The sequence below is a fragment of the Dichotomopilus funicola genome (assembly GCF_033296635.1).
Source record: "Dichotomopilus funicola strain CBS 141.50 unplaced genomic scaffold C8A04scaffold_29, whole genome shotgun sequence".
Taxonomy (NCBI): domain Eukaryota; kingdom Fungi; phylum Ascomycota; class Sordariomycetes; order Sordariales; family Chaetomiaceae; genus Dichotomopilus; species Dichotomopilus funicola.
Genome location: NW_026944050.1, coordinates 48,744 through 75,406, shown reverse-complemented (window position 1 = coordinate 75,406; position 26,663 = coordinate 48,744). Strand labels below are relative to the sequence as shown.

The 26,663-nt window shown below is 54.0% G+C and overlaps 9 protein-coding genes across 9 annotated transcripts; 4 read left to right on the top strand and 5 right to left on the bottom strand.

Moving 5' to 3' along the window:
- Positions 1-669: 669 nt before the first annotated feature.
- On the bottom strand, positions 670-1,314 carry C8A04DRAFT_37070 (cwf21 domain-containing protein; the record flags this gene model as incomplete). Its single annotated transcript, XM_062783758.1, has 2 exons — positions 670-1,018; positions 1,079-1,314. The coding sequence occupies 2 exons, from the start codon at positions 1,312-1,314 to the stop codon at positions 670-672; spliced, it is 585 nt and encodes a 194-aa protein (XP_062637205.1).
- Positions 1,315-1,725: 411 nt separating this feature from the next.
- Positions 1,726-3,133, top strand: C8A04DRAFT_37069 (D123-domain-containing protein; the record flags this gene model as incomplete). Its single annotated transcript, XM_062783757.1, has 2 exons — positions 1,726-1,838; positions 1,888-3,133. The coding sequence occupies 2 exons, from the start codon at positions 1,726-1,728 to the stop codon at positions 3,131-3,133; spliced, it is 1,359 nt and encodes a 452-aa protein (XP_062637204.1).
- A 221-nt stretch (positions 3,134-3,354) lies between these two features.
- Positions 3,355-7,936, bottom strand: C8A04DRAFT_37068 (nucleolar pre-ribosomal-associated protein 2; the record flags this gene model as incomplete). The annotated part of the gene is made up of 7 exons (XM_062783756.1): positions 3,355-4,220; positions 4,298-4,980; positions 5,031-5,170; positions 5,226-5,485; positions 5,541-5,695; positions 5,745-7,857; positions 7,891-7,936. The coding sequence occupies 7 exons, from the start codon at positions 7,934-7,936 to the stop codon at positions 3,355-3,357; spliced, it is 4,263 nt and encodes a 1,420-aa protein (XP_062637203.1).
- A 575-nt stretch (positions 7,937-8,511) lies between these two features.
- Positions 8,512-8,945, top strand: C8A04DRAFT_28397 (uncharacterized protein; the record flags this gene model as incomplete). Its single annotated transcript, XM_062780631.1, has 2 exons — positions 8,512-8,589; positions 8,751-8,945. The coding sequence occupies 2 exons, from the start codon at positions 8,512-8,514 to the stop codon at positions 8,943-8,945; spliced, it is 273 nt and encodes a 90-aa protein (XP_062637202.1).
- A 539-nt stretch (positions 8,946-9,484) lies between these two features.
- C8A04DRAFT_28396 (uncharacterized protein) lies at positions 9,485-10,087 on the bottom strand (the record flags this gene model as incomplete). The annotated part of the gene is made up of 1 exon (XM_062780630.1): positions 9,485-10,087. The coding sequence occupies one exon, from the start codon at positions 10,085-10,087 to the stop codon at positions 9,485-9,487; it is 603 nt and encodes a 200-aa protein (XP_062637201.1).
- A 698-nt stretch (positions 10,088-10,785) lies between these two features.
- Positions 10,786-11,835, bottom strand: C8A04DRAFT_37066 (uncharacterized protein; the record flags this gene model as incomplete). Its single annotated transcript, XM_062783755.1, has 3 exons — positions 10,786-11,466; positions 11,558-11,658; positions 11,793-11,835. 3 exons carry the CDS (start codon positions 11,833-11,835, stop codon positions 10,786-10,788), a joined length of 825 nt encoding a protein of 274 aa, XP_062637200.1.
- Positions 11,836-16,547: 4,712 nt separating this feature from the next.
- C8A04DRAFT_37065 (guanine nucleotide-binding protein alpha-1 subunit) lies at positions 16,548-17,859 on the top strand (the record flags this gene model as incomplete). The annotated part of the gene is made up of 4 exons (XM_062783754.1): positions 16,548-16,665; positions 16,785-17,127; positions 17,194-17,750; positions 17,816-17,859. The coding sequence occupies 4 exons, from the start codon at positions 16,548-16,550 to the stop codon at positions 17,857-17,859; spliced, it is 1,062 nt and encodes a 353-aa protein (XP_062637199.1).
- A 3,194-nt stretch (positions 17,860-21,053) lies between these two features.
- C8A04DRAFT_12004 (uncharacterized protein) lies at positions 21,054-24,259 on the bottom strand (the record flags this gene model as incomplete). The annotated part of the gene is made up of 5 exons (XM_062777179.1): positions 21,054-21,415; positions 21,493-22,352; positions 22,726-22,783; positions 23,107-24,028; positions 24,134-24,259. The coding sequence occupies 5 exons, from the start codon at positions 24,257-24,259 to the stop codon at positions 21,054-21,056; spliced, it is 2,328 nt and encodes a 775-aa protein (XP_062637198.1).
- A 378-nt stretch (positions 24,260-24,637) lies between these two features.
- On the top strand, positions 24,638-26,658 carry C8A04DRAFT_11995 (Sas10 C-terminal domain-containing protein; the record flags this gene model as incomplete). The annotated part of the gene is made up of 3 exons (XM_062777176.1): positions 24,638-25,093; positions 25,155-26,102; positions 26,170-26,658. The coding sequence occupies 3 exons, from the start codon at positions 24,638-24,640 to the stop codon at positions 26,656-26,658; spliced, it is 1,893 nt and encodes a 630-aa protein (XP_062637197.1).
- Positions 26,659-26,663: the final 5 nt, after the last annotated feature.

Here is a 26,663-nt window from a genome sequence, read left to right as displayed (position 1 = left end):
TCCGTTGCATATGTATGCGGTCTGCTTTGCAGCAAACCACCCGGAACCTGCGGGACAAGGAGAACGGGCGGTGCGGGGGTTGGTCGTGAGTGTGTGGTCTGCGTGATGCAGAGTCCTTTGGAGGGGATTGGTTCTATGTAGCCGAGAGGGGGGAGGGGTGAGATCGGAGAGGATTTTTGGATCCCGTCCTTGCATACATAGTAGAATTCCGAAGCTACGAGAGGATGGAAGACGTCTTTGTATTCATGCAGAGCAGTTGGCTGGGTGGGGCTTTCTTGGTACAGAGGTCAGAACGTGCTGACGGGGCGAAGAGGCCATCGCGATGTCCGTGAGCGGCGATGGCTGAGATGCGTTGCTTAGGTACTTTAAGGGGGTTGAGGCGATGCTGGACTCGACGAGAAGGGACAGCCCGTGGGTCTTCTGGCCAAACACAGTGGTAAACTTGGGGATCCAAAGAACTGACAGCTTGTACGAGGAAGATCTTGTGTAGAGGTGATCTCGGCCTCATGCTTAAGTTGGGGATTTGATATCATCCCGCAGGACTGAATCTTTCTGTTTCCGTTCCTGGTACTTATGAAAACTTTCCTTGGAATACACTCCGTTAACACCAAACGCCAGGCTCCATCCTTGCATAAAACCGACAATGAACCAAACGCTTAAGTCGCCCGATCAGTAGCTGTCCCTGCTATCCCTTTCCCTCTCTCCATTTCCCCTTGTGCCCTCATGGGGCCTGTCTGCGTCCTGCTCTAACCCCTTCTTCAACCTCTCTTCCTGCTTTTTCCAGTGGCTCCCTTCCTCATAATCCTTGCTAATTTTGAGCGCCTGCCTCAACCTCTCACTCTCCTTGATTTTTGCATCGGCCAGCTCGTGTACCTGGTGCATCTTGAAGTTCCGTCTCGGTCCGACTCCGCTACTCCCGTCCCCCCTCCTCCCATTTCCGGCCAGGCTCTTCTCCAGATCGGCCAGCAGCTTTTTGCGCAGCTCATCACAGCGGGATTCGATCTCGTCCTCATCAACCCTGTATCGTACATCGTTAGCGGGCCGTAACTCGGCGGAAAGAAGTGGAAGCCGAACTAACTCTTCTTCCTCGAGCTTGTCCCGTAGCTCGAACACCTTGACTTCAACCTCGCGCTTGCGGTCGTGCTCCAGTAGCCCCTTATCCGGTTGGCGGGGTTTGTGGCGCATGCTGTCGGCGTCATTACGCGGGAGGTAGGGCGCGGCCATGTCGCGTGGCCTCTGGTGGGCGAGGTTGCGCTGCACATACCCCGAGGTCCCAGAACCGCGGGGTGTCGAGAGGCCGACATTGTCCGACATGGCAGGAATTTGCGGAGCGGTTTGATCGGTGACGAATATCCGGGATCGAAGTAGGTTAATACTGGGGGATAGACCTGGGATGAGGTTACCGGAAAGAAGCTGGCGATGATGGCGAGTCGAGACGGGATATCTTAAAGGCGGTGAAGATGGACAGCTTGTCGCGCTCCAGGACCCCAGTAATGGCCGGCAGAAATGTTCTGACCCCAGTGCGGGGACCCCCTGGTCAGTGACTCAACCCCACTATGACTGACTTTCTGAGATCTTGGGGTACAAAACCTCCTCCCCCAAGAAGAGTTTATACTTTCTTTTCAAGAAGGAACCTCATCTATTCGATATTTTGCCATATTTTCGGCTAGAATTTCGATATTATTCCCTAGTTACGCTAAAACTGTTAGCACTACAAACAACACTATGCCGTCCATCGAATCAACGGCCTCGCAGGTGACAACTGCTGAGGCCCTGCAGTTCCCCCCTGTTGCGAGGGACCACATCCTCCATTGTTCCTACGATTACTGGTTTCCAAAGTAAGGGAAAGCTCAAAGCCATTGGTTGTGTCATGGACTGACGGCCTAGATACCGAACTTCCTGTATTCGTTCCCGCATCATTCCCCTAACTTCTGACTTCGTGTCCTACCTCCACGAAGACGGCATCATCCTCGCCGACGAAGGGAAGCCCAAAACCGACGACGATACAGCCACCTCAGATGATGACGACTGGGAACCATCATTCCCCACTTCCGCACATCCACCACCCCGACCCGACGACGACGACGATGCCTCTGACTCCGAGTCGGACACAGACGAGCCTCGGCCGGCGCCCCAACCCCCCGACGTCCGCTTCCCGTCCCTCCACGCCGAGATCACTGACGCCATTGCCTCCCTTGGAGGCTCTGTTGCCCCTAAACTCAACTGGTCCTCGCCCAAAGACGCGACCTGGATCTCCCGTTACCCAAATACCATGAAATGCACCTCCGCCAACGATATCTACATCCTACTCAAGTCGTCCTCATTCATCTCTCACGACCTCGACCACGCCTTCGATTCCACCCAGCCGCCAGCTACCAGCCATAACAGCAATAATAATACAAATGGAAATCCGCCTGAATTCAAGCCAGTCCTCGTGCTACGCACTTTCTTCAACCCGCTCCCTTCCCTAGAATTCCGCTGCTTCGTCAAGTCGCGCTCCCTCATCGCCATATCCCAACGCGACCTCAACTACTACGCCTTCTTAGATGCCCTTCGCCCGCAGATTTCCCGCCGCGTTGCGGAGCTCTTCCACGGTCAATTACGCCTTACTTTCCCCGACGGGGACTTTGTCTTTGATGTGTACATCCCCGAGGCCGGTTACGATGCCGATGAGAGCGATGATGAGGAAGAGGAGGAGGGGACGGAAGGCAATCGGGAAGGAGGGCAGAGAAAGGTCTTGGGGAGGGCCAGGTTGATTGATATTAACCCATGGGCGGAGCGGACGGATTCCCTACTTTTTGACTGGGGGGAGTTGCTGGATTGGCAGGTGGCGAACCCACTGTTGGGGGTTATTGGGGGAAATGAGAAAGAACAAGAGGCCGAGGAGCAAAGCGTCATCAGCACAGAGGGCACAGAGGACACGGAAGAAGAGGGGGAAACCGAAGAAGACCAGAAGCCCGAAATCAGGCTGATAGAGTACGATGATCCCGCGGCGTATAACTTTAGCTCGCCGCAGTATTCGGCGCATAAGCTACCCAGGGATGTTGTCGACGCGAGTATGGCTGGGCAGGGGGGCATTAGGGAGTTTGCCCAGAGGTGGCAAAGGATTACTGAGTGGAGGGAGAGGCAGTAGAATTTACTTGGCAGGGGAGTAGCATGTTGATACTAGATACTAATAGATGTGATAGCTGGTCTTTGTCTGGGCTATATGTATAGCGCAGCTGTTGAATAAATAGTACAATTCTTTTTGAACCCTTAATTAAGCAAACTCTAGCAACACTTATTAACGTTTTTATACAGAATCAAGCCCTTTATCCCCATTCCCCTCCGACTCCCAGGTAGAAACAGACCAAATCAAACACCACTCCACTTCCCAAACTTCTCATACCCCTTATACATCTCCCTCAACACCACCCTCCCTCCCGCACCACCACCACCACCATCCATCCCATCATTCATAATCCGCAGCCCATCCCGCGTCGTAATATCCAAAATAGCATACACCCCCGGCTCCAACGCCTCACGCACCTTATGAGGGATCGTGCCCCCCGGAAGCTTGCTGGACAGCTGCAGCCGGATGTACTGCATTAGAACGAGGTACATGAATTGGCCGGCGTAGCGCTTGGCGCGGTCGCGCTCCGAGTCGAGAGCACCACCGGCTGGGGCAGTGGCGGTAGTTGTGGTTGTGGTGGATGATTGGGAGGAGCGGGAAACGGAGGAGGCGGTGGGTTCGCAGATGAGGGTGAGTAGGCGGGAGAAGAGCTTGGCGTGTTTTTCTTGGGGGGTTGGGGTTGGCTTTGTTGTTATTGTTGTTGTTGTTGGAGTGGTGGTGGTCGGGGTCGGTTGAATGGGTGGGGAGAGGAGGAGTAAACGAAGCAAGGCCTGCAGGGCCATGATGAGAATGTGGAAGTGGCCGTCGAGGCGCTTTCGGTGGCGCTTGATGACCACTTCGACGAGGCGGCATAGGGCTGGGTAGACAGCTGGAGTTGTGGAAACTAAGATTTGGGTCGGGGCCTGGTCGGAGATGGCGGACACGGTACTTAGGCTGTGCTCAATGTTCCACTGGGTCATGCACGCCGGGTTCTGATCGAGGATGAGCTGGATGGCTTTAGCGCATAGGAGGAAATGGGCGGGAACAGTTGTATGAACGAGTTGGTCGCAGAGCCTGCTGTTTGCTTGAGCAAGATCGAACCGTACTGGTGAAGTTGACGGTCGGGATCCTAGAGAAAGAAGGTGTCTGAGTTGACGAACGGCTTGGGGTTTTAGGGTGATGGGTGGGTGGCCTGGATCAACTTACCCTTGAGGTGCTGAATCAACCGATAGGTTACCAAAAGGTTGCCCATTAAGCTCTCGCTAGGACAGTTGGTCGTCACAAATTCTTCCAGTGATTTAAGCTTAGTGTCTTCTTCCGCAGGCCCGATCACAGCATCCACATATCGCAACAAAGCTGTCTTGCCGAGTATTGCAGGAGAGCCGGACTCTGCTTTCTCGCCGTCAAGAGCAGGAGATGCGTCTGCCGCCAAATCGATCTTCAACGGGGAGGTAAGCACCTCGGGGAAGTGATTTGCCAAGAACATCCGCACTTCCCACCCGTCCCGCAGCCCTTCCCCGAGGAGCACGTCACTAGCTTCAAGTAACGATGGTGCGGCGGCTGCCAGCGCGGGCCTGACATCTTCATGGCTCAGAGGGTTGAGTGCATCCAGGGCGATGAGGAGAGCTAGCAGGCCCTTTGTGGCTTTCTTCTCAGACGTGACAACCGGTGTTGCGAGCTGAATGAGCTGATTCTTCAGGATGCCAGTATCCAGCCCATCTTCTCCAGACTTCTTAGCGGCAGGTAATACTTGAACGGCCGAGATGAAAGCGTGGAGAAGGACAATCCGCGCCGCGGCCTCTGAGTTCTGGCATGGAGACTGGAGGAGCAAAATGGCATCCCTGAGATAATCGTTTTCACGCTCTTCGGGGCTTCCATTCGTCATTTGGCTGTGCTAGTCAGCAGAACATTCGGCGGCTCGAACTCAGAATCAACATACCGGATGACCGATGTAGCCAGCTCATAAAGGAGCTTGAAATCACTTCGGGCCCGGAGCGTTTCTTTCTCTGATTTGCCTGAACGTTTGTGGGCCTTCAAAAGGCATCGTCCGATGGATTCGAGATGAGAAAAGCTCATGCCCTATATGATTTGTTAGTACCATTTCCCGCGCCCCCAATAGATAGCACAGGCATACCTCATAGAAGGTGGGCCGCTCCATTAACTTGACCATGAGGCTGAGTGCCGGTGTCCAATACTCTGATTCGCCGTCTTTCACTTTCTCTGCATCACCTGGCAGCTGAGAGACAAGGGCCTTCATAACAGCCTCACGCTGGTTTCTGTTAAAGATTTCAATCGGTACTCGTAGAAGGAAGTGGATCGCCACCATGGTGCCGAGATCTGAACGGCCCTTTTTGGATGTATCAATCATCATAGTAATGGCCTTGATCAGCAGGTCTGAATGGGCAGTGTTAGTGGACAGGACCAATACGGCAAGTTTAGGACAACGTACCCATGAGACCCTGGTTCTTTAAGATACTCTCGCGTTCCAGAATAAGGGGAGCGATGGACATGGTAGGGCTGGCTTTAGCTGCCTCCTCCGTTTTATGCATCGCCAAGAAAGAAAGCACGACATCGGGAGCGTTTCCTGACTTTTCCACGAGCAAGCTGAAGTGTGTTAACAGTGAGATCGCCAATGGGAACCACGGAGCCATACCTGAAAACACGGGGCGCGTCTGAAAGAACCCAGGTGATATATGTGGCCATGTTCAACGAAGGCTCCCCTGATTCGGCGCCCGTCTCGCTCGCCTCGTGCTCTTTCCGAAGCCTCTCGAGAAAAGAGTAGACCATGGAAGCCGTATCATCTTCATTTTCCCCGGTACGATAGTTAGCTATCCACGCACCAACGCAGCACTTGAAGGCGGCAAATGTGTCTATTCGGTCGGTAGGCCCCTTCCGGAGCGCGCTCTTGATGTCTGGCCTAATCCGAGTCCAGATCTGGTTCGCCTCTTCGAGAGTGCCCTTCGAGATCGCCTGAGAAGCAACATTCCATCGACACGCGGCTACGGCGGGGAGGTCTTTCTTAGAAGGCTTCTCTAAGAAGGCCCCTTCAAACGTCTTGATGCTGGCGGCGTCGATGAATTCCTCGGTAGAGATACCGCCCGAGAGAGCCTCGAGGATGTGAATCCTGGCCATGCTCTCGGTGGGCTGTGTTCTGGACGAGAGCCATTCCAAAATCTCGATGAGCTGGCTGGAATTGAGAGACGAACGGACGAGATCTGTAACCGTTTCGGAAAGCTCCTTTTGTGCCCACAGCGGTTGGGGACCATTTTTGGCCTTGACCGGTTCTAGTTGCTTTAACCACAGCTGAACAAATGTTGACAGGTCGCGAGCCTGTGCATATCCGTTGGCAAGTAGAACAATAAACTGCACCGCCTTGATCGAGTCCTCAACTCCAAGCGAATCCGGTTCCCTGGTCTGAGCCAAAACCGTATCAAGCAATTTTTCCCCTTGATCGGTGACTAGAAAGACATCCGCATTGAGCTTGATAATGGCAAGTAGTAGGTCCCAATCACACGTCTCCTTACGGAGTGCGTAGTTGCTGCACACACTGCGAAGACTGTCCGCGGACAGGGCGGACGCCCGGTCTGCTGCTACGGCCATGACCCCCTTAACAGTGGGCAGCCTGGCATCGCGATTGACATTATTGACTGCAAGAACCACAGCGTCAAAGACGGACTGAGTCCATGTCTCGTAGTCCTTTCGGGAGGCCTTGCCCCCAATTTCTAGTGGCGCCTTGCTCGCCAGGTCAAACAACACGGGGAAGGTTATTTGAGCAGAGGCACTCGCCAATTCCACAGCAAGCTTCATTACATCTTGGCCTTCCTTAGCCAAGAATGAAGCCCTAGCTGGTAGGACGAGGTTCCGGGCAAGAAAACGACGAATGTCACGGGCCCAACGCTCTTGCACCGTGACTTCAATACCGAGGGAGATCTGTTGTGGGATCCCGGTCAATTTGCCGAGAAGTCGAGATGCTGTGGCTGATAGGTGGGTCGCAACTTCAGATGCGTCTGTTGCGCTTTGTAGATGAAGCTCCCACAGTGCTGACAGAGTTGAAACCCATGATGACTGCTCCCTGAAGAGACCGCCGCAGGATCCGTCCACAGCTAACTCGCAAACGGTTATCCACGGTACCATGACCCCCATTGTCTCAGCCGCAGTTGTCGAGAACAGCGCTTTGACGTGTTCAGCGCCCATTTTGTGCGTCATTGGCCCATCCATGGACTTAAGTTCGCATTGAGAGAGGAGGACTCGGACGGCCTCGAAAACCGCCTCGGCCGTGTGTAGACACCCGGTCATCTGCTTTTGACTTGCCGGATCGAACCCGAGCCCATCTAACCTCTTTCGTTTCCTTGGATTTGTTGGGCTCTCAGGGGCAGGCGCATCAGGCATGTCGATATCTAGGTAGGCCCCGCCCGTTTGCTTCTGCGGCTGTTCCTCTCGTTGTGGTACCGCAATATCGTTTAGTGTCTGTTGCAGTAACCCAACAAACCGGCGGTCGGCAAGGGTCTTGGCCAGAAAGGATAGCGGAATTGAGGCGAAGACGGCGGATAGGATGTCCCAGACTCGGTGGTAGCGTCGGACTCGTCCGGCGGCCGGGGAAGACCCCGTCATGTTTTTAAGGAGCCATCGCAGTAGCATCTCCTCGGCGGCGTGGAAACTTCCCCCGGGGTAGTCTTCGAGTATATCCCACACCCTTTCGAGTCGGTCCGGGATCGTGTCGATGTCGCCATGGTCGAGGCCCCGAACAGCACGCACGAGTGCGGCTTCTCCTGTCTGCGCGCGAGGTTAGTTTTAGGAACCAAGAATGCGAACATAGAGGATTGACCTCACTGTATTTTCCGGCATGCTTGCTACCTATTTTCCCCCAAAATAGCTTATCCCATGACCAATTGCTGATTTTCGATTGACTTTTTTGTTCTTTTAATCAAGACGAGCAAACGGGCAAAGAATGCCCCACGCTCAGTCGCGACAGGCGTTGCCCTGGAGCTCCAAAAAATCTAAAATTCTGCCGTTTCAATGTCAGAGGAACCCTGCAACCTCCAACCTCCGACTCACCGCCTTCGGGCCAGCACGGCAACACCCGACCCAGAAACTCACTCATCAGGCAGGGGACAGCTCTTGGCGGGCGAGAACCTCACGTTGCGACACAAAATAGCTTGTTTCCGTTTCGTTTCGTCAACCCTAGCGCCACGAGGGATAACTGTCCGCCCGCTTCCACCACAGTCCGCCGCAAACCCGTACGCCCTCAATTGGGTCGCTCGTTAGAGGTAGCCTCACCCGAGCATAGCAGAAAGGGACAATTGACCTAACGCGACAGCCAAACCACCCCGCGTCGAGAAAACAGGCAGCACAAAAGCTTCTGAGCTTAGCTCTCTCGCCCTTCAAACACCACTTTCGTTACGAACACTCTTACACCCACCATGGCCGATACCGCTCTTACCCCCGTGCCCTCACGCACTGGGACGCGCCCCGTCAGCGAGGCGCTCTTGAACGAAAAGGTCAGCACCATAGAATAATGCACACCAGGATCTACCATAGGTCTCGCCGACCCCTCCATCTACCCACAACCTCTCTCCTTGTCCCGCGAACAGCAAGCCGAACCGAACAAACAAATACACCTCAGGCCTGAACTATGTTCCTTACTAACAAGCCTCAACAGTGGGACCGCTGCCTCTCAAACCTCATCATCAAGTCCTCCCTCGGCCTCGGCTTTGGCGTCGTCTTCTCCGTGCTTCTGTTCAGACGGCGCGCGTGGCCGGCCTTTGTGGGTGCCGGCTTTGGTGCCGGGCGCGCATACGAAGAGTGCAATTACAGCCTCAAGGCGGCGGCGCGGGATATCAGAAAACAGGCATGAGCTCGGAAACGGGGCATGATATTATGAGGTGGTCACGGAGTTGGGTTATGGGGATTAGATGGGAAGTGGGCTGGTATGTGAAGGTGATATAGTGGCGGGGGTATTGTGGTCGATCGGTGACGCCGTTGTTGCATCGTGATGACGGGCTGCAGAGCGAACAGGAGAGAGCGGGCGAGCAGCGAAGGCTAGAGTTATCGGCTGTACAAACCATGTTCTATCAGTCAAATTAGAGGCATAAAATGCAACATTTTTTTCGTTATCCTATACGGTGCCCCTTGTTTGTTCTATAACGGAGGCAAACCAGCTCTACAAGAAGAATTGATGCAAACAACGTCTGTTATTAACGGCCGAAGCACCCACGCCGACACGTCCCAACCTCCCAGTAACCCGCCTGGTCCTGGAGGCTATACAGCGTACTCCCCCTTAGACGACATACGCGTCGAGCCCGTCCTGCGCATCCGACAACCCCCCACCGGTCGGCCTCGTCTTCCCCCAGCCTCTGGCCGGTCCACCTGAGCTCTTGATCCGCCTTCTCCCGCCTAGTAGATCCCGCCTTTTACACATTGAGCCTCGAGGTCCTTTGATGGTGCCAACCTCCACCCTTTCATCCCACCAGAGACCACCGCCGCTCGCTTCCCGACCTTGTCCGCCCAGGTGGCCGTCCATCTGCGCACTCGCATTTCCCCAGTACCGGTATCACTATAATCTGCCACACCCTTACTCCCCACTACCAGGCCTTCCCCCGTATCATCACCCCCCACCAACAACGATACCTTCTCCCCAGCGTTTTCCACCCCTCCATCTTCTTCATCCACCTTCTTCACCCCCCCATTCGCTCGCCACGCCCTGACCGCTTCCCGCCTCTCCCGTCTCCTGACCCGTGCCGCTGCCTCGCTCAGCCGTCTCCGCCGGAACGACACATACACGGCTAGTAGGAAGAAGGCCACTGATAGCACGATGAAAAAGGTCAGGAGGATGATCTTGGGGTGGGAGAGGGGTTGTGGAGGCTTGTGCGGCGGGGAAGGCGGGGTGTATCGGGAGTAGGGGGGGTTGTGGAAGCGATTGTGTGGGCGGTGGTTTTGGGTGTGGTGGGGGAGATGATGGTTGTGGTTGTGGTAGTGGTGGTGAGGTTTGATTCGCATTGTGGTGTTGGGTTGTATGTCCTTCCGGGCCTCGGAGGGGGACTATTCTTTGTTTTGTGTCGTGGGCGTTGACTCGATTCAAGGGGGCCGGGTTAGTTTGTGTCTTGGTTTGAAGTTTCGAGGTGGCGTGTTTGAAGTCGTTTTGGCCTCTGTTGATATTGGCGGATAACCCTCAAGTGTGACGCTCCTATCGATGATACCGAAAGGTAAATTTAAGAGTTATTGAGAGCCCTTTATTCTGATCGCCCGCCCGCCGGAAGGAAAACGGAACAACACTGGAATAGACAAAAAGGCCTTATAACGGGGCCTACTTAAAGGAATGTATGAAGCTTATGAACAAAGACAACGGAAGATTCAACGGTTTTGTCCCTAGCCAAACCTGGTAAAGCGCCGTACTACTGCTAGCTGTCCATGGAAGGTACGACGGAGTACCTAACAAGGGTGGGTGTCAACGAGGTACCTACCTAGGTGACTTCCCCTGGTGTTCGGAAAACGCGACTCTCGGGTTTTTTACGAGAACTCTGGGAGGGTCCATGATCAAATGGAGGATTGGTGGAACATATCGTATGTAACATAATCATGATTCTATCATTCTCATTGTCCCATAATCCCCAAACACGCCGGCGTGGCTAAACTTCGCCCACCCAAATTTTCTATCCAAGACCAGGGGAAAGGAAAAAACAAACTCTAAGCCCCATTTACATAAGCACACAGCAGCCCTTGATGCAGCTGAAAAGATCGTCCTCCTGCTGCTGTTGTTGCTGGGGTGGTTGGTGATGCTGCTGCTGGTGCTGTTGCTGGTGCTGATGCTGTGGTTGATAAGGGGTCTCGTGGTGAGGTTGGTGCTGTTGTTGGTGATGTTGCTCATGCTGCTGATGATGGCTGTTGTTCTGGCCATGGTGCTGCTGATAATGACCCCCACCACCACCACCGTAACCTCCCAAGTTGCCGCTGGGCTGGGCCGGCAGCGGCGGTGGCGCGCTGACTCTCCCTCCCGTCAGATCAACGTAGATGCGTCCTTCGTTCTCCTCGGTGGCATAATCGAGGCCAAATTCCTGACAAACACGCTCGACACGAGGCTTGATCTTCTGAACGTGGCCGGTGGAATGGTTCCCCTTGCCGACGATGACGTGTAGGTGCGATTGGCCGGTCGACTGGGCGTAGCGGATGCGCTCCTCGAGGATATCCTCGGCCTCCTCAACGAACTGCCCGTGCAGGTCAATGGTGTCCTCCGCCACGCGGCCGGGAGCGTTGTTCTCTCGGAAGATGTACTCAGACGCTTGCTTGTTGTAGTCGGCCTGCTTCTGTTGATGCCGCTTGCCCTCATCGGATAGCTCCTTAGCTCCGGCTCCATCGCCGCGCTCATACGCTTCATGGGCCTGCACCAGATAGTTCACATGCCAAGTTAACAACAATGGGGCACGGCATATGACGAAGATTTGGGTGGGATGAAACTGATGAATGCCATACCCTGTCGAAGCATGATTTCTTCTTGTCCGCCTCAGCCCGCGCAAGATCACGCAGACGGTCGTACTCGGCCTCTGAGTCCTGGCTGGAGCTGTGGTTGAAGGCTATTCACGGCATAGAAGATATTCATTAGCCGCCATTTATTACTTCCCTCTCATAACAGTGTGCTGTCTCATTTGCATTCTTTTGGAGGGGTCGGTGCGTGGGTAAACGGCCAGGGGGGCTAGAAGTTTCATACCGCGACCGCCAAGATGGGACATATGGATCGCCGAGGATGCCATTGTGTAGTGTAATGAAGTTAAAATCCGGAAACAATTAGTTCACTACCGTTAGGGGTAACGTTAGAAGGGACGAAGAGCAGAAGAGGCCAAAATTGGGTTGGCGGTTTTCCGTTTGGGGGGTGAGGAAGAGAAAAGGAAAACGTGGGAGGCCGGAAACACGGTGTGTCCTGGTTTCAACAACGATCGCCAGCCGCAATCGGGTTCAAGCTAGTGCAGGCTACCCCTGTCACGAAGAGGAATGTTTAGAGGTCATAAAGCCTCCTCGGCCCGCGTCAAACAGTGCCAGCCAAGGAGAAACCACGAAGACGGAGGTATGAGATAAATCCAGATTCATATTTATGTCCGGCTTTTGATACCGTGAAATCTTGTCAGTTGCAACGGCGCACTGGTTCTGGGCCGCCGTCACTGGTCTATTTGTGCGCTGAATGCAACAAACACTATCTTGAAACGTCTAATGTATTTTTGAGAACGCCATCAACTACTTAACGTTATAAAGTTGTTATAAAAAACTGATCAAAGAATGCAATCCCAATTGTGAGCTCGGCCAACCTTGAAGTAACTATCTGATATGACAACAATGCAAGTGATCACATTTACTTTCCCGAGACACAAGTCCCATTTTAAGTCCATCTGCCACGCAACTCCCATGTCTGCCCTCGTGGCTCGTCCCAAGCGAAGCCGAGCCCCATCCCATCTGATCTCGTCATCCCATTGTGTCATCCAATTCGTTCCCGGTGGCTGTCATTTCTACTTTTATGCAGACTCCTCTCTCATTCCAGCCCACCGGGAAGAGCAAAGCCCCTGACCCAGAACTTCCAGACATTGGAACCCGACCCAAACGCTTGGGAAATCAAACCAAGGGAGGGCCTGGAAGAAAGACAACTCTTCTAGAACCTTACCTCTCTAATCCTAGCGCGCTGGCATCAACCCCATCCGCTGGAGCATGATATGATGCATACGGATACCAGGGACAATGTTTGGAAACAATAAAAAGATTCCGAAAAAAACACAAACCGCCATGGGCTAGAAGACCCCCCGTCAACAACGGGAAGAGAATGTATCCCCCTACCTCGTCATATGTTTGACACCATCAATTTTGATGCGGCCTTCATGTCACCCGGCTCGGCAGCCCACAGAATGCGTCACGTTTGCAAAGGCCGTGATGTTGTTTGCTCTGCAGGACTTGAGACTCAATCCGGCTGAACATCGTCTTGTCTGACGGGCCTAGGATGTTGTGCCTGTTGTGGGCCTGCGACCGGCCCGGCGGCACCACCAACAAGCAAGCATGCACCCCTCGCGCGGAAAATGGGACGGAAAAATAAAAGCGCGCTCCTCGAATTCGCGACTCACCCGTCCCGTCCGCCAGTGCCAGGGCATCAAACCAGGAAGCTGCGAACATTATGCCTGCTGCTTTGCCAGCTTCTGCCGGCCACGCCGAATTCCTCGGGGTAAGAAGGGAGCTGAAAAAGGCCATCTCGATGCGCCAATGCGGGGAGCAGATCTTCTTAACATGGCTATGCCCCCTCTTTGCCAACTAACGATTTTTCAGCCTCCCCTTTTTTTCTGCCATTCCCGTGATTTGGTTCCTGGTTTTCGGGGGATACGACCGATGCGCCAATGTTTGACGACCCATCTTGGTTTTTGACTCGCTGGTGCCGCCAGGAACCCGGGGCATTGGGTGGAGCAGTGTCGTGGTGGACGGTGGAGTCCCATGCAGGATCTCTCTCGCTTCAGTGCAAGGGGGATCAAAAAGTCTCCCCGCCGATTGTCACCCCGTCGGGATGGCGCTAATCAGACCTGAGCTGTCGTGGAGTGGATTCTTCATTCCTCTGCCCCTTCGCATCAGAGAATCCGTCGGCCAACAAACGGCCCCTCCTCTTTCGGCACTCAGGTCACACGGATCTCTCGCAAAATTGGTGGCGATTTTCGTAGTAAAGGTGATTGCCATCACATTCGTGACACACGACGAACCCTTTTTACCTTCTCGGCGGGTTTGATGTTCCCGCCGGAAGTTTGCGTTGCCACCGAATGAGGCTACGATCGATGTTTGCCTGATCGGCTTGCTCAATGTCGATCTCATTTGCGGGGCGCTCCAGGGGACCCAGCCTGAAATAAGGTTCGCCTCTCCGAGCATCAATGAGCACGCCAGGCCGAAGGAGAGTGTGATGAGAAGAACTTGGGCGGAAGACTGGCTTCTGTCGGGAACGAGCCCGTGTCGGGCCACAGCGCCACTCGGCAACGAAATGTGTGTTGCCGCCGTGGGCAAGCTCATATACGTTATGGACGTAACCCGCGGATCTGTACTGATAACTCGCAGCCTTGAAGCTACTCAATCACGGGCGATGATTGAGAGACTTCCTCTCATCCCCATCGTCTGAAAACCCCGTCCTAGTTCACAGCAGGCCGAATGAACATAAACGGGATCCCGTTTCGGGTCTCTCGGACTAACTCTCGAAGGCCAAAAAAAATTGGTCTGGACACAAGGCATGAAACTCAAGGCACACCACTGATCAAGCCCTGCGAGTTGGCGGGGCGAAACGGTGGTTGCAGCCGCCTCAAAAGGGGAACGTGCCTCAAGCTCATTTTGCTAATTCCTTAGTTCAAGGGGAAATGCTGCCATCAGCGGCCGTTCTCGGCGATACACTAAATTCGCTCCTTCAGAAGACAGGCTAGTCCTAGTCTTTTAGCTCACTATCAACAAAACTCTCACGGAAGAGGAATGGATGCTTTCGACATCGTGCTACCAGTGTGGTTTGTCAGATCGCTCACCACATCTCGGATGCAGTCCCGATCCGTGAATGTTCGCTCGCACGCCCGACTGGGGCGGAGATGAGATCTTGATGTCTCTCGCATAGGCGCAGGCGGGCTATCCCCATCTTTTCTAGGCCGGGAGGGTTTGAGTGAGCCAGGCGTCCGCCACATCCACCAAACCGCAGTAGTGTACGGCAGTGAGAAAGCCATCGCTTCTGGAAAACTTCCGGCTTCTCTGCGCGGCGCTTGGGGTGTCAGATGGTTGCGGGGAAATAACGAAGCGTGCGCACAGCACCAAGGGCGATCATGAGCCCACATGATTCTGTGTTGAAACAGCTCTCGTTGGTGGGAGCGCGCGGGCGTCTGCTGATCCTGCTCTTACAATGTTCCCACTAGCCTCTCCGGTGTGTCGTTGGGAGAACCATCTTGACGGAGATGCATGTTCATCCACGGACATCAACGGTTGTGCTTTGTTGATCTGGGGAACCCATTTCCTAGTTTGAGAACTGGCGTTCTGTTCACGCGAATGACTCCTACCTCAACGGCGGTCCCGAAACGCTGGTCGGCTCGCCGGCATCAAATGCGACCAGTCGATTGAAACTCTCAACTCAGCGTTGTTGTATGTTGAAACAAAGCCAAAGCTATCTTCCTCAGGCGGCGGCAACAAAGAAGACCAGAACGCCCAGGTTTCAAATGGGTAGTAAAATGATACAACTGTGTAGTGTACGAAGTCCGAATATGGGTGCGAACAATTCTAATACCGGCGCGACAACGATCGGGGATAGCCTTCCTCTTGCTGATCATCCCGATCCCACGACGCATGACATTTCCTCAGTTCCTGGGACTGGCTTTTCTTCGAGCCTCCTCTTTTGGTTAGTCGGTGTGGTCCCTCGTCCACCGAAAGCGCCACTGGCATCTGGCTGTCAGGGGCCGTGACACCCCATGCTCCTTCGGAAACACCTCAAGGAGCCTTGAGCTGGTGGTGGGCGGGCCGAGGTGTTCGTGCGCCCCTTTCTGTGTACAATCCCAGGCTGTAGTGTATGGACGGCGGAATCGCACTGGGCACTACCGAGATACAATTAGTACAACATCAAGAGGCAAGGAAAAGACAAGATGAAAGACAGTCGAGTGCCGCCGTTGCCGCAATGCGCCTCAATTCGTCCATACTGTGTATTGCAGTCGGTGCTGCTTCACCACGGCGTCGAAGCTCGAAAGACATGGGGGAACGAGCGCATGCATGTGGGTCATATCAGGGTCGGCAGGGGATCCTTTTTCCCCTTTGGCTGCATTTGCAGGAACATGATCCGGGCTCTGGCCGGTCAGGGATGCGGAAGATCCACTTTATCGTCCGCGTCGAAGCCATTGATTCGTCACTCTGTCGTCCCCCGAAATATAGTGTGCATGGCTCCTCACATTAACAGAACCAGCCCTCCCACCTCCTCTCCCTTCGTTCAACTCCGGTCCGCATCCTCCCGCCACCAACGAGCAGTGAAGCCCTTGCCTCACTGTTCCGCTTCCTTGGCGACATCATCTCGCGACCTGTTGCCGCATCATTGTCCTTGCGGAATTTTATCATCACCGCCGACTTTTTTCACCACACTTTTGGTTGACCGCAGCCTTTTCCAATTGAGAAACCGACCGTCGGACCTTCGGGAAAAAGTTTGGGGGCATACACCCCATCCTCCTGAATAAAGTGAGCTCACCTTGGCCCTAACCACCACCGCCCGGCTTATCCTCAATCACCTGGGACTAGCCGCGCTTGTTTTGGTCACGGACGTGACTATGACGACAGCTATTAAGGGCAACGCGGAACTCGCCCTTGGTGCGCGCACGACGTTGGAATCAAGTCAACTAACGCCTACTTTTTTTACGCAACAGGATATTGTTTTTGACAACATCCGACTCATCAATCGACGACACTCTTTTCTCCAGTTTCTTTTCACCTTCGACAAATCGCCAAGATGGGTTGCGGAATGAGCACGGAGGAGAAGGAGGGCAAGGCCCGGAACGAGGAGATTGAAAATCAGCTGAAGCGCGACCGCATGCAACAGCGCAATGAGATCAAGGTGCTACTTCTGGGTATGTCTTAGCGACTTTAGCGTTATTCGGGTCGTGGGCTTTTGTCATGTCGAGCCGGCCGACAATGCTCCTGTCCCCATACCCGACGTCTGTTCCTGTCTAACCGTTTGGTGCTGTAGGTGCTGGTGAATCCGGAAAGTCGACGATCCTGAAGCAGATGAAGCTTATCCATGAGGGCGGATATTCGCGCGACGAGCGGGAATCTTTCAAGGAGATCATTTTCAGCAACACGGTCCAGTCGATGCGCGTCATCCTCGAAGCGATGGAGTCGCTCGAGCTCCCACTAACGGATTCGAGGATGGAGTACCATGTACAAACCATCTTCATGCAACCCGCACAGATCGAGGGCGATGTGCTTCCCCCAGAGGTCGGCAATGCGATCGAGGCCCTTTGGAGGGATTCTGGTGTCCAGAGCTGCTTCAAGCGGTCACGGGAGTACCAGCTGAACGACTCTGCGAGATAGTGCGTCAATTAGCAAACCCATCCCCAGTTTATGGGAACAAACAAGATGCTAACATGACCGCCTAGCTACTTCGACAATATCATGCGTATCGCCGCGCCCGAATACATGCCAAATGACCAGGACGTTTTGCGATCGCGTGTTAAGACGACCGGTATTACCGAGACGACTTTCATCATTGGTGAGCTCACGTACCGGATGTTCGACGTCGGTGGCCAGCGGTCAGAGCGGAAGAAGTGGATTCACTGTTTCGAGAACGTTACCACAATCCTGTTCCTTGTCGCCATCTCCGAGTACGACCAACTTTTGTTCGAGGACGAGACCGTCAACCGGATGCAGGAGGCGCTCACCCTGTTCGACTCGATCTGCAACTCGAGGTGGTTCATCAAGACATCCATCATTCTCTTCCTCAACAAGATCGACCGATTCAAGGAGAAGCTGCCCGTCAGCCCGATGAAGAACTATTTCCCTGACTATGAAGGTGGTGATGATTACGGCGCGGCGTGCGACTACATCCTCAACCGCTTCGTCAGCCTCAACCAGCATGAGAGCAAACAGATTTACACGCACTTTACGTGTGCCACTGATACTACACAAATCCGCTTCGTGATGGCGGCTGTGAATGGTAAGTGAACCCAGTTTTTCGAAGATGAGGTTAAAAGAAAAAAAAAATACTAACTTAGAACCCAGATATCATCATCCAGGAGAACCTGCGCCTCTGCGGTCTCATCTGAGCGGATCACCGCTCTTAGCCACGAATTTGTGTGTCACCTCTGCTTCGGCATCGAAGATACCCCTTCCCTGGATGCAATGCCGAAGGCGCGCGGAATCATGATCCTCCGCCGCTTAACGCATCCTGGGCCCAGTCCACCACCTTCACTGCCACCATCACCACAACAACAATTTACATCGGATCATGACGTCGAACCGGAGTCGTATCGGGACATGAACCAGCCGTGTCTGTTATTGAACGGGTGGGGGTAAATATTCTGTTTAATAATGAATCTCGTCCTGGTTTGGTGATCTTTTTAAGTTGTGTATGAAAGCATCTTGCTCTTTTTTTTCTAGCTTTTTTTCTACTCCTATTTCACAATTCGTTCCTTTACTAGGCAACCAGCCATGAGTACCGTCCTTCCCCCCTTCCCAACAGTGTGGACAACACAGCACAGCGTTCAATGGGCGGATTTCGGAGAAAAGAACGAGGAATTACTTGCGAGGATGGGGTGCATATGATCTGATGGGCGGGTTGGAAAGAACGCTGGCCGGGGGATTGTGGGGGGGGCGGGATTTGGCCGTGCGATACGACGAGGTTTACGGGAAGAGGGAAAGCAGGCGGGCGGGACATATACCAGTCAACAATTTCATTGCTCATCGTCTTTTTTCGAACCTATGGCCTCCCAATCATTGACTCTTTTCCCTTTATGACTCCGAGCTACCAATCCGGTTATGGTTCATCCAGGCGTAAGCCGCTCGATTGAACTGCTCTCATGAGGTATCACTCATGAGGTTCGCTATGGTTGGTTGCTGGTTGACGAACTCGGTGACAACTAATCATAATGAATAATACAAGCGTATCCATACCCCAAAACCATGGGTCAACGTCGTCAAACCCTCCTCTCCACCTATGCTCGCTTGCTTGTCCAGGTGAGCTACGCTCGGCTGCTTGTAGCAAGCGAAGCACAGGGACGGTGCCTCTCCATCGTGTAGCCCAAGTTGGTGGGAGCCGATAGGGGGTTGCCACAATATTACTAACAATCTTTTGAGATGCACGACACCGCAGTTCTTGTTCGCTGAGCCTCGCGGGCCGCAGAACAGATTAGCATTTTTGATGTAAATTTACACGGGCACGACTACCTCCGGACCGCTGCGCAGAAGTTTAGGCCCTAATATGCTTGAGTTACATGATTTCCATCAATGGATGACGAGGGGGGGGTTAAATCAAGCGGGATGTGTCCTCGGTCAAGTAACACAGAAGCCAGCCATACCACAGAAACTCGTTGAGCAGATGCATATATCATCGACCTTAGGGCAAAGGAGGAATAGGACATAATCCGGTTCGCCGTTAAAAAGATCTCAACCCGGGAGTTATGAATCCGTAATTTAGACATTTGTGTAGACATACTGCCACAAGCCAAGGTACGGCTCTCAGCACCTAACACATAGCAGTACCCGGCTGATCCGATTACCCTCGATCGACCCGGCCGCCCGATTCCCCATGCCATTAGAGAACATCCTCCGGATTCTGAACACTTTTCGATAATGGCCTTCTCTGCTCTGGCTGTAACTACCCTGCTCCAAGTGGAAATTCACCCGTCCACGTTTGGGACATGCCCAACACCGCAGGCTATCCATGATACGAACCGGAAAATGCCAAATACGGGTGTGGTTTACGCAGGCGTTCTCTACTCCTTCTCCTTCTGCATTCCCCGCCCAGTTCAAGGGGGGACGGGTATTGTATCCAAGTTCGTACTTGTTATGCACGCCTTGCCTGATAAACATTGCCAACTTATGGTTCTGCAACTCGTCCTGAGAATTTGAACTATGCGTAGTGAGCAGCTTTCGAGCGTAAGGTCACCGAAATGGCGAAGGCAACTAAGGCATTAGATCGGAAAGCGTGGAAGGCGCGTGGATGTTCACGTGGGCACATAGAATGGCCCTAGTGCAGGCAGGCAAGGCAGACAGGCAGTATATGTAGAACGTTTGCATCGTTCACCGTCACCGACCTCCCCCCAAAGGCGAAATGGCCTAGTGGTCAGGTGGGGAGGTTCGGAATCCGTGGCCTGGGGTCCTGCTCACAACTTTCCCAAGAGGTTGTGGGTTCCATTCCAGGTCGAAGTAGCAGGAAGCGGTACCTGCAGTTCTCGCCCGCCAACACCGACCACGAAGTAAAACCCCCCACTCACCCAAGGGGTTTTCGTAGCCGACCACCCACGTTAGCGAGAGCCGTGGCTGGTCGGTGAGCTTTTTGGCTGGTTTATTTATTGTTTAGTTCTTCATGTAATGAAGACGAGCAAGGTTCTATTAAATCCATAAGGGGGGATAACAAGAGAGATGGGTCAACTATTCCTACTTGACATTTCGTTCAATCTCACGGACCGTCGACCGATGCTATCTTTTTGTTGCTACATTGACCTTTTCGATGCCCGGGTTTATGTTTCACAAAATCCGAGGAGACAATAGTGTCTGTCAGCCTTTGTCACGGTAGTGGGCGCAATGACCACTACGTAACACCCCAAAAGAGGACCATGGTTCGAACTGTCGGGTCGAACCAGGAATTGCGCCCATGAACCTCACACTGTCACGACCCGTGACAGCCCTCTTTCCGCAGCCCGTCCCTACAAAGCGAAACGATCTTGGGAGAATTCAACGAGAAATCATTCGTAAGCCATGGCCAAAAGCCCAAGGCTAAACTAGAACTAGTTTTGCTAGGTGCCAGAGCCCTTTTCGTTCCAACCTAACTCCAAATGGTGCTTGAGCAATCCATGTTGCATAGACCCATATTGCTCCCGAATTGTATCTTCCTAATGGAATGGTGGTATCCTTGCTCTAGTAAGTTGACCACAATCTTGGTAGCCCCGAAACAAGCGACTGACTGAAACAATTAAACCATTCATGTAAGCTAGGTAACGTGTATTAATAATGTGTCGCACCCCGGGCTCGTAAAGCATCACGAAAACGGAGAAAGAGGACAGCGGTTGTGTTGGAGGGGTCGTTATGGTGAATGCCGTTTTGGGAAGGTGTCCGATGGAAAAAGGTCTCACTTTGCGGCCCTTCTTGCGAAAAGGCCAGAATGAACCCAAGGGGAAAAGGAGGAGGGATATTATTATCATTCTCCATGAGTCAATATTCGGTTGTACAAAAAAATTGGGCCATGCATCTGAGGCCAGGGCTGAAGCAGACTCGGGGGTGGACGGATTGGAAGCCGTGGCTATGCCCCAGATTCATCGTTAAGGACCTGCTGGCCAGCCTGGTCTTGGTGGTTAACCATCTCCTCGGTCTCGACGATTTGCAGAGCCAGCTGCTTGGCGGCAATCTCAATTCGGATAAGTTGGCGTGTGGCCTTGTCGGCCTGGCGGACTTCGCCCATCGCTCGGTTGACCATCTGTTGGAGTACCGGATTGTTAATCAGCAACCCGCCTGGATGGGTGACACCCCCGAGCGCGGCGGCTCCATGAGGTAACAGCGGGTGAGAGGCCGCGCCGAGGCGATAGCCCGGGTCGTTACTGAACCCGGCAGGGGCGGCTGGAAGGATAGCAGGATGCTGGGCAACGGCCTGTGGATTGCGCGTTTCTGTTGGAGGTGACGAGGTTAGAAGAGAACTCAAACCTTTACATACTACCGCACAGGTATGGGGAGGTGGAACCTACCGTGAAAGCTGCAACGGGCTCCACTGGCGTTGAACCAACAGTTGGCACAGCTGCCACACATCTGACCATCAACAACGACACAGCTCGTCCATGGCCCATGCCCCTTGTGGCAGTTCTTGCAGGGAATACGGGCGGGCTCGCCGGCAATGTGGGCAAAGAGAGCCTCGACGTTGCTACGTCGCGCAAGGTTCAAGGCTTGCTCGGGACGGCGTTGTTGGGCGAGGCGCTGGCCGGGCTCTCGAGCTAACCGCTTGGCCAATGCACTCTCAACGTTGAGGTCGCCGTACCCGGAGTCCCGCGAAAGATCCTCCGTCGTCTTGACCATGGACTGGTCTACGCCCTGATGACCGCCCATTTGAGCAGCTGGCTGATGCGGGTGTTGATGTTGATGGGCGTGTGATAGGTTTTGCTGCATCTCTTGCAGCTGCTCCTGGACGGGCTGGGAAAGGGGAACACCCTGCGGGTTGCTCCCGCCGTTGACGAGAATGTTGGCGGCGGTGAGATCTACATGAGGCATGTTTGACGAAGCACCGGTACCGTCGTCATCGTCGTCCATCTCGGCATCGGCTTCGGCCTCACCGTGGGCGTCTTCCGTTAGATCGTTGTCCATGGCGGCAGCGGCAGCAGCAGCAGCGGCGTAGTCCTCCGCACCCATCCTCACGTCCTCAAATACGGAACTCGGGTCACCTTCGCCGTCTTTAAGCTCGCCGGACAGGGTAACGTGCGCTTGGTCGTCCTCGTGAGTGGCGGCCAAATGAGTTGCTGTCACCTGGCGCGGAGTGCGACCGCGTGGCGGAGGACCTTGCTTCGTCACCTTATTGGGTCGGCCGCGCTGTGAGCGGATGACTGATGATTTCATGCTTCGAGACCCCCGAAGCAAATATCAAAATGGGAACCTGAAAGCGGCTCGTGATAACTATTGTCGGTCGGGATGGCGGCGGTTGAGCAGCTGTCGTCAGCTGTTAAGGCCGGTAAATTTGGGTCGTGAAGTTGATTGATTTTGGAGAGCGAACAGGAGCATGGCAGGTCAGCGGAGAATTTTGCTGGGCCGCCCAATGAAACAGCCTTGTCAGAGGAAGTTGCCAATGCATCCACTTTAATGCAATTTGATTGGTCAGTACTCAAGATCCACCCATGTTTTGCTCACAGCAACCTTTCGGATGAAATCTTATCGTTATCGGAGCTCCCAGGCCCCTTACACACACGATATGGTGGTGCTCGTGTATGTAGAACCCAATCGTGGGTTGAATTTCTGAAACCAGCCGTCCCCGAGATATCTTTCTCTTTGGCCCTTCTAATTTTATTCACTTTGCTGTATCCCCTTTGGCTCGTGAGCGAACTCGACCGGTATGAACAAGACAGACGGGCCGGCCAGCCAGAAGTGAGTATGTTAATTAAATTAGATATATAATACAAACGTAAGCAACATTCGATCATCACTACCGAGGTAGGTCGGGGTGTAGGACCTGCACAGGTGGTGACAAGATTCTAGCATTAACGTACTCATCGACCACATTACCTCCTGTGTACAATAAATTAGTACAGCCCCTGACATACCATCATCGTACATCAACATGGCCCAACTCCTTCCCACCGCCTACGCAGACTTGACACTCGTCTTGGCCGGGTTCCCATGAGTGCTCGTCCACCCCCTAACCTGCCCATTCATAATCTTCAACACGAAAAAGTAGATTATGGGGATAAACCAGCCCAACAGAGTATCCAGCAGCCAATTATTCCGTGGGGACGCGCCCATCACGCCACAGCGCATAAGATTGCCCAGGAACGACACCGCGACAAAGTAGTCGCCCCGTTCCAAACCGGCAATCGCCTTCTCGGCCACCGTGTCGGGGGTTTGCGGCGGTTCATCCTTCTCTAGCTCCACTGTGATAGCCGGCTTGGTCTGGTTTTCACGCTCCAGGCCGGGGCTGGTGATGGTCGCTGGGCACACTACGTGCAGTTTGATCGGGTGATCCGGGTACAGGTTGACCTCCATGGCTAGGGTATCGGCTAGACCGCGGAGGGCCCATTTGGATGGGGTGTATGGGGCGTAGCCAACAATGGCAAACAGCGCGAGCACTGATGCGGTGAAGATGATGTGCTTAGGTTCAGAGTTGCGACCGGGAGCTGCGTTCTCGGGCCGCAACCACTCGCGTAGAATGGCGCGGGACATCTCGGCCGAGCCAAAGTAGTTGACGTCCATGTTGCGGCGTGCTGCCGCCATGGCGTTGTCGTCGGTCCAGAGCAGCGGTGTAGAGAGTCCTGCTACACACCAAACAATGTCGGGGCTTCGCCCGCCGTTCCAGGCCGTGGCTTGGGCAACCACTCCTGTGGCATAGTCGGGCTCGGAGACGTCAGCTGAGATGTAGGTGAACCGCTGCGTTGCTGGGGATGCGGCGGCGGCCCTCACGGCGGCGAGGGATTCTTCAAGACGCTCCAAATTGCGGGACACGAGGATCAGATGAGCGCCCTTGGCTGCGAGCCGGATGGCCGCGCTGCGACCCATGCCCTCCGAGGCACCGGTCAAAAGGATTGTCTGTCGGTTGAGTTAGTCCACTATACCTGTAAAACACCTTCCTGTTCTTGTACTCTTTCGCTTGGGGCTAATAATCGGAATTCGGGGTGGAGAAATTGAACGTACCCGGCCCGCAACGGGCATGTGGTTCTTCTTCCCAAACAATCCCATTGCTGCGATGAGAGCTATTATGAGGCCAATTGATCCGGTGGCAACGGGGAGAGAGATACCGAGCCTTTGCAAGATGTCCATGAGTGTGAAAAAGGAGAATGTGAGATGCTCGACTGCGAAGAGAAGAAAAGTTGGGATGGAATAGGTACTCCGTAAGCTGACAATACTCGATCATTTCCAAAGCCCCCCTGGATTGAACAGGGGAGTGATTGGCAGCCCCAGGGGATGCAAGCACAGGCTGCAGGCGGGAGTGGTGGGGCCTTGAGGCCCACAGGGATCTGCCGTGCGACGGTCGACAGAAAAAAAGTTCTGCCACGGATTGATCTGAAGTTGCAACCCCACACCCGGACTTCTCCCCATGAGAAGATAATCCAACCTCCGCCATCCATTGTACGACAGCCCGGCTCGAAACGGTTTTACAGCCATACCGATCCTACCAACCGTCTTGACTCCGTAGCCATGGCCAAGAAGAGAAAGGTTTCGCGGAAGGTCGAACCGACCAGCGCCCGCGAGGTCGACGCTAAGGATGCGCGCCTCACCATCAAGACGTACGAAGACGTCGCTGATTCCGAAGACGAGTATTGGGCCGATCAGGATCGCATCGGTTTTGACGATGACGACGACGACGACGAGCCGCGCTCGAAGCGCATCAAACGGCAGGATAAGGAGGATGCATTCCTAGAAATTTCGGACGAAGAGATTTTGGGGGACGAGGAATCGGATGAGGACGATGAAGAAGTGGAAGATGGCGCTCCTTCAAAACCGGTAACGGGAAAGAAAGCTAGCGCGAGGGAAGAAGATGCGTCCGATGGAGAGGAGAGGAGGGAGGAGGAAGAGGGAGACGAAGGCTGGTGGGGGTCTTCAAAACGGGAGTACTACGATGCGGATAATATTGAAACGGAGGCTGATGCATTGGTAGGTGGTGCTTGGGCCCCAAACCATTGAAGAGAATGTGCGTGCTGATATGTGTTTGTAGGAAGAAGAGGCAGAGGCTCGGCGCTTGCAGGCCAAGAAGTTGGCTAAGATGGATGAAGCGGATTTTGCCTTTGACGAAAACGAATGGTTGGCGTCAAACGAGCAACCGAGGGAAGAGGAAAATGTCCTCACCGAAGTCTTGAAGGAGGTTGAGGTGACAGAGGACATGGGCCCTGAGGAGCGGTATAAGCTCCTGCAAGCCCGATATCCTGAGTTCGATTACCTGGTGGGCGAGTTCAGGGAGGCGCAAACCCTCCTACCCGTCTTGCAGAAAGAGGCCGAGGGGAAACCCAACAAGTCACTAGAGGTAACCAAATCATGGCTCATAGGTTGCTATGTGGCTGCGCTAGCGAGCTATTTTGCGATCCTCACATCCCCATCGAGGGACACCGACGGGTCGGTTGCAACGTTGAATCCGTCGGAACTGAGGGACCATGAAGTCATGGAGACATTAATGGAGTGTCGCGAGGCCTGGTTGAGGGCTAAGGACCTCAAATTGACAAAGCCTTCCACGGCCGAAACCGGCATGCTGTCACCGCCCGACGAGGACGACCTGGTAATGTCTGATGTCGACCCCATACCGAAGCGGAAGTCAGACAAGCTTTCCAAATCCGAGTTCAGGGCGAAGAAGACGAAGCTGGCGGAGGCGGCTAGAAAGGCGAAGGTGGTAGAGCAGTCTTTGGCGGACCTATCGACCCTCCTCAAAAGCACGAAGAAGAGTGCGAAGGCGGCTGCCATCCCTACCACTTCGGCCGATGGGGTCAACGACGACGACAAATCCGACTTTGGCGAGGAAGATGCGCTTGACGCCCGCACAGCTGCCGACAAGGCGCGTCGCAAGAAGACGCTCAAGTTTTACACTTCGCAAATTGTCCAAAAGGCAAACAAGCGTGCTGGTGCTGGCCGGGACGCTGGTGGCGACATGGATATCCCATACCGTGAACGATTTGTAAGTTACCATTGTCGACAGAGAAACGTTTACGCCCACAAGTGCTCCTTACTGACTTCCTTTACAGAGGGATCGCCAGGCCCGCCTCAACGCCGAGGCCGAACGCCGCGGCAAGAAGGACAGCAAATTTGGTGCGAACTTGGGCGAGGACGAGAGCGACGGCGACGATGCCGCTGTGGCTAGGCAAGTCCGTGGTGAAGAGGACGAGTACTACGACATGGTCGCACATGGAGCGCAAAGAAAGCGGGCGGACAAGACGGCGAGGAACGAGGCCCTCGCCCAAGCGCGCAAGGATGGGAGGGTGGTGGAGCAGACACAGGTCGGGGCGGACGGGAAGCGTCAAATCACGTACCAGATTCAAAAGAACAAGGGCTTGACGCCGCACCGCAAGAAGGAGGTGCGCAACCCGCGCGTCAAGAAGAGGATGAAGTTTGAAGAGAAACAGAAGAAGCTCCGCAGTGTCAAGGCCGTGTACAAGGGCGGAGAAGGCCCCGGGGGCTACCAAGGAGAGCTGTCGGGTATCAAAACGGGGCTGGTCAAGAGTGTCAAGCTATGAGCGCG